We start from the raw sequence: 9,463 nt of genomic DNA, 5'->3' as shown, positions 1-9,463 counted from the left end.
ATAAAATGAAAGACAGAACTGGCTTAATTAAAACCAAGGCCAGTGGGAGTATCTGTAATGCCAGAGGTATGGGTCTTAATATCTACTGTACACCACCTCTGAGCAAAACCTCATTATAATCTCATGTATTTCACTGGAGCTTGAGAGATGTTTTCTTTCAACAGTCTCCTGTGATCCTTTTCCAACTGTACATGCAGACGCTCTAGGACTCTAGCTAGGCTTAATAAAGCTGGCATTCCAGACATGATCATCTTAAGAGGCAGTAGATGAAATCTTAATTTAGGAAATGGTACAAAGTACTTCTTGGCAACCTAGCTGCTTTATTCTCCGACAGAAGAAGTGAAAGAAAGAGAGGAAGAGGGCCAGGGGAGATGGCAGGTCGGGAGGGGCTAGGGGGGCTTGGTTGGTGGGTGTATTTCTTACAAGGAAAAATCTGCTGAGGGCAAATTTCCATTCAGCCAAATTCTGCAGGCAAAACAGAACAAATGAAAACCATGACAGTGCCCAACAGTTACATAACAATAGCCCTCTGTACACAAACATTTTCTAACAAAAGGACCCTGCAATAAGAATTCTGATCATATGTTAGCAATGAAATCCCCTCTGCATTACTGAGCAGCTGAGACTGGGACATTAAGAAACAGCTCGATGGTAACTAATCAACACAGCAAGCTTTTCATTGACATCCCACAACATATTATATCCCAGGAGCATGTATGCTAGGGTCAGCATTCAGGAATTATTTACTCAGCAACAGATACAAAATGTGTATGTCAAACCCATAAACACACAAACATGGAAAAGGTTGCCCTCTAGTGTTGGATATTAAGATAACTTTGTCTCTGTGTATATACATACACATCTTTAACTATTTATCAAAAGGTGCATGTATTATTATCAGGTAAAAATAGTATACACATTAATGACACATAACCAATATAGTGTTAAGTATGCTGAACCCACGCCACTTTAAGTTAACGAGGTAAGCAGCAGGCCACCCGGGCCGGTAGTAGGAAATGAGCCATGATTGGTAGGATTAAAAACAAACACAAAGACTTCCGGTGTATTGTAGAAAGTGTACTAATCATATTTCAGAAGAAATTTTAATTCTTTACGGTCATTGACTGTTGAGACAAGTGATGGGTTGTTGTAATACAAACTAGAAAACTTAATTTTGCCTTTTCCAGCGTGAGAGGTGGTTTCATTCAATTACAAAAAAGGGCTTCAACTTAGCAGTGAAACTAAAGGCAAAACATTTGGTACACTGCAACTCGTATTTCTCTGCTGTCGGCCAGAAACCAGCTATGTCCAAATTATTAACTTTTCAGGAAATTAAAAAAACGTTTTTAGAGCACAATTATATGATCAAAGTTGGTATGGTGACTCTATACATTGTGACATACTTTGCCTTATTATCATCATCACCAAATCCAGCTCAAGTGGTCACTTTAAGTTGAGTTGGGTGGTTTGACCAACAGTTTGAGGATCCAATGGAATTAGGTTTAGTCAGAAGCACTTTTAATTGGTTCAATGTCACACACACACACACACACACGCGCGCACACGCAAAAAAAGTTGAAAAATGGATAGCTGGTTTCTGCCCGACAGCAACAAGTATAATGAAGACAACAAAATACTCAGAGATACTGCAAGTCAGAAATTTTACTTTTCAGGCTTGAAACCAAAACAACTAATATCTGAGGTAAATAATGAAAAGAAATGACCACTAATTTCCTCTCCAAAATCAGTTAGTTGTAGTGATAGCACAATAAAAGGATACAAAGATTCTGAACAAACGCAAGTACACAATTGCGAACACGGTAATATACGAATTCAAATAACATTGTATTTCTGAAACACATTCAGAAAGTTCAACAACAAAAGGTAAAATGTTGAATGGCTAATGAAACAGAGTCAGACTATTTGTATTTTTAACTTCTCACTCAGGATCTTCACTCAGAGATGGATGATTAGTGTATAATGTAGTTTATTACAACAACCTGTGACTCTTCCTTCAAGCTTGTGCTACTTGCACAAATAACCCTAACCCCCCTTTTCCTCCAGCAGGCAATGTTAGTGACAGTTTGTTTTTCTTCTATAGCTCTAAGGTAGCGCATGTCTGAGACATGGCGTTGTATATGAAGGTGTTGTTGAAGGGTACAAACTGGTGGGTAATGATCTTTATTCCTTCTTGAGCAGCTGAACCTAAACCAAGCGGATACAAAATACATTATTTGTCTGAGCATACAAGAGGTGAAGCCACATTAGAATCTTAAGTCAATTTGAGATTAATACTGAAAGACCCACCTCCCAAAAACGCAGCGACTGTGTGTGGCTCTGCAGCACCATAGCGACAGCTACAGATTACAAAAAGAAAAGAGAGAGGGGGGAATTTCATCAGTTTGGAGGATAAAATGACACAATATGACATTTGCAATAGCCTGCAGGGATTGCCATATCCATAAATTCCATAGTGACAAGAACTCACAACTCGTGGACATAATCATCTTTGATGTTAACGTTCAGGCTGTACTCCTGCAGCAGACTGTTCACACACAGCTTCAGCTTGCTTATGTCCTCTTCCACCTGGTAATTGTAAACCCCTGAGAAGAGAGATAGAACACATGTATGAATATCAACCCAAATAAAACAGCCAAAGTCTGACCTGTGAATGGGGGCTTTTTTTCTTATTATTTATTTTTACTGATAGCAGCGGAAGTCCTTGTCATGTCTGTCTATCTATCGGGTCCTCCTGGTACACATAACACCACCGACCACTTTCTCAACACACTGAGGAAAGCTTGAAGTTTTTATTTTAAACTGGCAGTCTTGACTGAGGGGGCTAGATGGTCTGGTTGAGGGGGTGACGCCCCCCCCCCCCCAGTCGTAACACTGGGCCTGGCATAGGAGCCCATATTTCACCCTGTGTGACAATGTTGTAGGTGTGGGGTGGATATGAAAGGAGTTCTGTTTAGACATTAGACACAACACAGGAGTCTAACCTGGGTACCGGGAATGCTGTTGGAAGAAGCGATCAACAGAGCGTAGCATGAGGTAGAGAACCATCTCACTGTCTGGATTGTCCATACAGGAGGCTGGGGAGACAAAACATACAAACATCACACTCAGTGGCGTGCACAGATAGACACTAGGGGGTGCTAGAGCACCCCCTGCCCTTTTGGCAATGTGCCCTTTTGAAAAAAAAAAATATTTTTTTTTTTTGATTTTTCAAAAATAGCAGACCTACAAGCTTGTAGCGCGCCACTCGGTGGCGCGCTATGAGCTTGTAGATCTGCTATTTTTCAATAGCTAAAGCATAACATAATGCTAACACCAAAAGGGCTTCCCGCCCAAAATGGATTAAGGCAACCGGCCGGTTCCACGCGCTGCACAAGGTGAGCACCTGCCCCTCTAAATGTATGTGCACGCCACTGATCACACTATCCTGCCAAAACAATATGTAGATATCTTCAGTGGTCTCGCTCAAGCTGGATAGGCGTAATAGGAAGTGCAAAAACAAATGACTGAAACACAGTTGATAAGGATTGACTAAAAAGAAAGTCAGATGAACTGTGGGGTTGAGGGCTTATATTACTTACTAGTGACTACTTACTGATTTCATCTTTATTTACTGAGTCCACGCTGTATTCCTCTGCAAGAGACCTGCAGCGCACCACCCTCAAGAAGGCTGCATTTTTACCTGGACACAAAAATATTATGTACTATACAGCCAGGCCACAAGCTGTCGTCTTCAAATGTACCGCAGCAGTTCTCATAGGAAATGCATGCCTTCAAAAACCTGTTAACAACTGTGCTACTGTAATATGGAAATATCTGATTGAAATGGTGCTCTGAGCTCAATCAATAAGATTTGATTTATATGCAAGGTGCAATGCAGGGGCAGTTTACATAATTCACAGAATTAACACGGCTGTACGTGGCCGCGTGCACAGGAGAGTTTCTCTCCACACACAAATGCAGGAGGTAATAGCAGACCTACAAGCTCGTAGCGCGCCACTCGGTGGCGTGCTATGAGCTTGTAGATCTGCTATTTGTTGGTGCATGCAATATTTCCTTACAAAATTGTTTGATGTCCTTTTCAGAGATGCTCTCCGGTGGCTAGTGAGAAAGAACGATAAACCATTTAAATTAAAAATCACGTTTGTCCGAAATGAACTGAATCCTTAAACGGGTCGGACAACATACCTTTCCCACAGACTGCAAGATACATTCAACATGCTTGGACACAGCAGTAGTATCCTGTAGGGCCTTTTCCCTGTAACTAGAAACACATGTCTTCATGTCACACAGCAACAACATATTACACACAAAGCATGTCCTGTGTTTATCTAAGGGACACTGGCTAGTCGCTCCCCTGTTCAAGAAGCATCATTTTAACCCATTTTGACCGGAGATCAGATTCTAAAAATGTCTTCTACATCCTGACAGTTTTCTGAAAAAGCTATGTTTCTATGTCAGTGGTTCTTCAATTTTTCAAAAATAGCAGACCTACAAGCTCGTAGCGCGCCACTCGGTGGTGCGCTATGAGCTTGTAGATCTGCTATTTTTCAATAGATAAAGCATAACATGGGTTAATCACGGGATGCTATTGCATATTTAAGTATGCCACTTCCCTCAATGCAACTGTGGTAATGGTCATTTCTGTTCATTTTGATGCATGTGCTCAACCCTAACTCAACAACAAAAAGGAGCTTCTGTTCCAATGCCTTCTGCAAAGGCTATAAATTGCTTTCAATCAGGAAAATACAGTATGTTCATTTGGGCACACTTACACATTCTGGAGGTTGATGAACTTTTGAGAGTCTGCGATCATATCTGGGATGGTCCCTCTCATAGGCATGTTACCAGTGCCTTCATTCTGAATGAACTCTTTGACAGCTCGCAGCATCACCCAGAAGGATGGGGTCTGGTATTTCCACATACAAAACATGCACACAAACAATACCTCTGCATTTACAATGTGCGTTTTGTGGTTCATTCATTCATTCAGTAAAGTGGATTTCCCCTGGCAAAAAACCCCCCTGTATTTATCTACTGTGTTATCTCTAGAGATATATGTTCATCCCCATGCTGCTGTGGAACAACTGATGTAAGGTGTAAAATGTTGATGATCATAAACGTACCTGTGATGTGATGTTATTACACGGCTCACTATTCAAGAGGTCATCCAATTCACCAGGAATCTGCAGTGATAAGATATGACTATGAGGTTGGAGTGCAGCCGTCTGATTTTACTTGTGGCATTGAAGAACAACCTAGAGCCTGATTTATACTTGGTTGCACATGCACTTCTTCGCGCTGTAAGCTTGTAGATCTGCTACTTTCGGTGTGTGACATACAAGTGTATATCAGGCTTAAGGAAACAGTGCATGCAAACGTTTATGGATTGGTGAAGGGGAGCTATAGATCTACCGTATAGATATGAAACATTAGATATTAATAGATACTAATGCAGAGATGGAACTTGGTTACGGGTGAAAAAGATGAGAAGGATTCAAGAGCAAGGAAAAGACAGACCCTTCAGAGGTCTGCTCTGGGTAGAATGTTGCTGGTTACATGACACTTTGTAATAAGTCAGCAAAGCATGGCTACCGTACAATACGATTGATTGCATACATAGTTTATTTCTTTGTGGCAAATAATGAACTTTGTATTAACTTTTTATGTATTTTCTTTAACTTTTTAACCACTTAAATTCTAACATTTTTGACTAGTTTTCTTTTTATAAAGTTGTTTTTACTTTGTTTCTGTAAAGTGACTGAGCATAATAGTAATTATAAATCACACATTCAGCATCCAAACACTCGTTTTGAGTAGGCACTGGAAGAAAGTTTATGATGTCATAATGACAAAGCCAGCAACCTTCTACTCAGAGGACAGTAGGCAAACTAGGCATGCATCTTTCATTTTTGCGTAGGCATGCTTCACTCTGAAAAGGTATTGATGTGGTCACCTTGGTAGGGTTTAAAGCGGTGTTGACGTTCTTTATAGCCTCCTCAAAGTTTTCTTCATCTTCAGGAACGCCATTCTCATTCTTCAAAATCCCTAAAGGAAAAGGCATATATGCAACTGATTAAAAATAAATGATATCATGTCAATACATGATAAATCCATGAACACAGCTTTGCATTGCTGCGATGAATAAATTAAAGTAGGAAGTAAAGATGGACAGAAGGGAGTATAAGGGAAGAAACGAATAGCACCTCCTAGGCAAATAAAGACTACTAGGGCACAAAATATACCTTCCCGAATCAGCCGTTTGAAGGCCTCCTTCTCTGGGTACGTTTTTGGTGGTTGATATTCATGCTAGAACAAACAAAAGCAAAAATGACATTTTTTTGTTTAAAGATGTATAAAGATGAAATCAGGGTATCAAACGTTTATCTTTTGCCACAGAAATATTACTATACCTCAGTTAGCCACTTCTCTAAGACTTTGGCAACAATAATAATCCACGGAGTGTGACTATGATCCTATTGACCCAGAGAGAAATCATTAGTTATGTGACAAATTGTCCAAAATGTACTCAGACAAACACAGCAGACACAAACACACACCTTTTTCTCAAAGCTGTCCAGGTCATAGGATTGGATGTGTTTTTTTAAGGCAGCAAAAGGCTGGTCTAACCGCAGATCTTCCAAGGCATTGTCTGGGTGAGATTCAACCACTTAAGTAGGAGATGGAAAAATAAAACTTGTTGAACTCCAGTTAGATTTAATTTGGTGTTTATCAGTATGCATTTAATTGGTCTACATATAGTTATCCAGCCATTGATATATATTACTGCACATTTCAAGATATAAATTATCTTCTTTGGTGAGTCAAAGATTAAGTTGATCAGGAATGATATTCACCAGAATTAATGAATTTTTCACTATAACTATTATTGTTGAATATACTGTAAGAGTACCACTAATGGTAGGGACTTAGAGCAACTCACCTGTATGCTCTTGCACCACTAGTCTCATGTAGCCGACTAGGCCATATGTTTTACAAACTAGGAAAGGTACAGATGTGCTCCACAGAACTGAACCGAGCCTCAGGCATGTGCTGTTGAAATTATATAGACAAAGGAAAAATATTAACAACTCAAACTGAATTTCACAAAAGATTACTTACAAGATGATAACAATAAAATAGATATCTATAAAATTATGAGGGAAAGAATAACAAAAAACAGAAAAACTAAAAAGAAGACTCTTATGCAGAGCGACTTACAATAATAGTAAATTGACAAATAAAAAACAAACTACTGAGCTAGACACCAAGGCACTTTAATTTTTCAAAGTGCATTGTTATAATCAAAATCACGAGTATACAACAGATCTTTACAATACCTCTCTGGCAACTGAACCCCAATAACCAGGTTGAACCTGTGAAAAAACTCTGGGTCATTGTCCAGGAGCTTATCTGGAGTCTGCAGGAGAAACAGGTGATACATATAGGCCATGAGTGTAAAATTATTAATTAGCAACATAGAAAAAATGATGGTGCCATGAAAAAGCCAATGAACACATCTGCACAAATGCTTAACATAATACAATCAAATGGGCAGGAGTTGTGGCCAAACAAAACGGAGGATACAAAACAAAAAGAGGGAGATGGATGTTTTCCTGTTTACATTCATGTAACAACACAACAGAAACAACCAACCTCCTCCACAAAGTTTCCAGAGACATCACTGTTCAGCTCTTGCAGGAGTTCAGTGGCAGCCTGTGCTCTGTTCTGAGAGATAACAAGTAAGGTCAGCTTAAACCAAAAGTATACCAATACTTAGTGAGTGTCCATGTTTTACTGATTATAATGAAGTCGTAGGGAGGAAGGATATGAGAGAGACAGAGGGCAAAGCAAAGACATATCGAAAGAACATACCTTTCCTATACAGTTGTGGGTGAGGAAAAAGCTGAAAGAGAGGAGTATCATACATATTTAGAGTCAGAACACCACACCACAGCGCTGCAAATGGTGAAATCAAAACCACTGCCTTACTTGTTACCAACATCTTCCCCGGAAACAATGTGTCCATCGACGATGGTGAAAGCTCCAATACCTGTGAACAACAATAATGTCACTGTAATCTTGCAAGAAGTGACATTAATATCCTTTTTTATTATTAGTTATTTATTGAAAAACACAGATGTGCATTTTGCACTTGACATGCATCCTGCATTAGAAGTCACTAGAACCAGGAATGTGTGTTTCAAGTCTAATATTGTTAAAATGGAGTTTGAAGTTCCATGGGTATTGGGTTCATATAATAAGAGGGGGGCATGTCTGATCAAATTAACATAAATATCTAAATATTGAATTTGAATCAAGCAACAGAGGGCCTGGGGGTAAACAACAAAACCCTGAGCACTGCAGACGCTAAAATAAACCCAGACGTGTTTTAAAGTGAAACACCCTTTAAATGTATCATCATATATAAACCACATTCACCTGGAAGAACAAGGTTCTTCAGTATCTCTGTCCCAGTTGCTGTGGCGTTGATGAGACACACGTGTGCATTCTCAAGGGCCTCTTGACCATGGTCACCCCACAGTCTGAATGGACATCAAAATATGTTATCATCAGTGATAGGCAGTAAAGTACGTTTCGTTTACTAGAGTACTGTACTTAAGTAAGTAAGTACATTTTTGGGTAAGGCGAAAAAAATGAATTGTAAATGAACCACTAAAGCCGCATTTCAAATATAATGAAATAGACTCAAGCTCACAATGTGTCACGATGTGGTGCGACACTGTAGATCTGCTAATTTCACATTATTATTTTTGCACATTTGAATACTTTTTTTTAAAGCAAGTACTCCAGAACTTATCTCAAGTATATTTAAGTAATTTGACAGAGCAACTTTCACTTGTAGTTGAGTAATATTTGACCACCAGGACTCAAGTACTGTACTGGAGTAGTTTGTCCATCACCATTCACCATCACCATGGTTGTTATGCATTGCCATAGTTACATGTAGTAGTTTGCAGTGCACCAACTCAAAAACGCCTTCCATTCTTCATACCAGGACTATTATAATTAATAAGGTAGTCGTCGTGCTATTTGTCAGAAATTGTCACGTTAAACTGACGGTAATGAATGATGGCAAACATATTAGGCTAGTCAGTCAGTCAGTCAGTCAGTCAGTCAGTCAGCCAATATAATATCATTCATAGCGACGGTTAGCTAGCTAGCGTTATTGTCCTGGACTGTCAAACCAAATGCCCAGCAATGGTAACGTTATTTAACGGGAATACTTATTACATTAATTTAACAACGTATAGATTATACATCAAAGCAACTCCGTTATTATTTTTACCTGAGTTGTCTGTCGTATTTCTGTTCTTTTGATGCTTTGGTGGCTGCCATGGTAAGCTCTACAGGGAAGCCTTACAAATGCATTCTACCGTTCAAAACGGTGGATTCGACACGCAGAAGTTATGTCATTTCTGAT

General features: G+C 39.4%; 1 protein-coding gene across 1 annotated transcript; it reads right to left on the bottom strand.

Annotated features, from left to right (window-relative positions):
• Positions 1–717: 717 nt before the first annotated feature.
• On the bottom strand, positions 718–9,463 carry nae1 (nedd8 activating enzyme E1 subunit 1). Its single transcript, XM_079496917.1, has 20 exons — positions 9,329–9,463; positions 8,461–8,564; positions 8,011–8,071; positions 7,894–7,924; positions 7,675–7,746; positions 7,359–7,438; positions 6,962–7,071; positions 6,579–6,688; positions 6,432–6,494; positions 6,264–6,327; positions 5,975–6,066; positions 5,145–5,204; positions 4,794–4,927; positions 4,207–4,282; positions 4,080–4,119; positions 3,614–3,700; positions 3,003–3,095; positions 2,489–2,603; positions 2,308–2,357; positions 718–2,205 (listed from the first exon to the last, which is right to left on the bottom strand). Exons 1-20 carry the CDS (start codon positions 9,376–9,378, stop codon positions 2,096–2,098), a joined length of 1,602 nt encoding a protein of 533 aa, XP_079353043.1. The 5' UTR covers positions 9,379–9,463; the 3' UTR covers positions 718–2,095.

The sequence above is a fragment of the Electrona antarctica genome (assembly GCF_951216825.1).
Source record: "Electrona antarctica genome assembly, chromosome: 3".
Classification (NCBI taxonomy): domain Eukaryota; kingdom Metazoa; phylum Chordata; class Actinopteri; order Myctophiformes; family Myctophidae; genus Electrona; species Electrona antarctica.
This window is presented reverse-complemented; position numbering and strand designations above follow the sequence as displayed.

What these genes read in the sequence shown, in the direction of transcription:
- nae1 (XM_079496917.1), bottom strand. Translation starts at nt 9,378, where the DNA reads ATGGCAGCCACCAAAGCATCAAAAGAACAGAAATACGACAGACAACTC. An exon ending in GGGGAAGATGTTGGTAACAA is followed by an intron (nt 7,925 to 8,010) that starts GTAAGGCAGTGG and finishes CCTCTCTTTCAG; the next exon opens with CTTTTTCCTCACCCACAACT. An exon ending in GGGGTTCAGTTGCCAGAGAG is followed by an intron (nt 7,072 to 7,358) that starts GTATTGTAAAGA and finishes TAATTTCAACAG; the next exon opens with CACATGCCTGAGGCTCGGTT.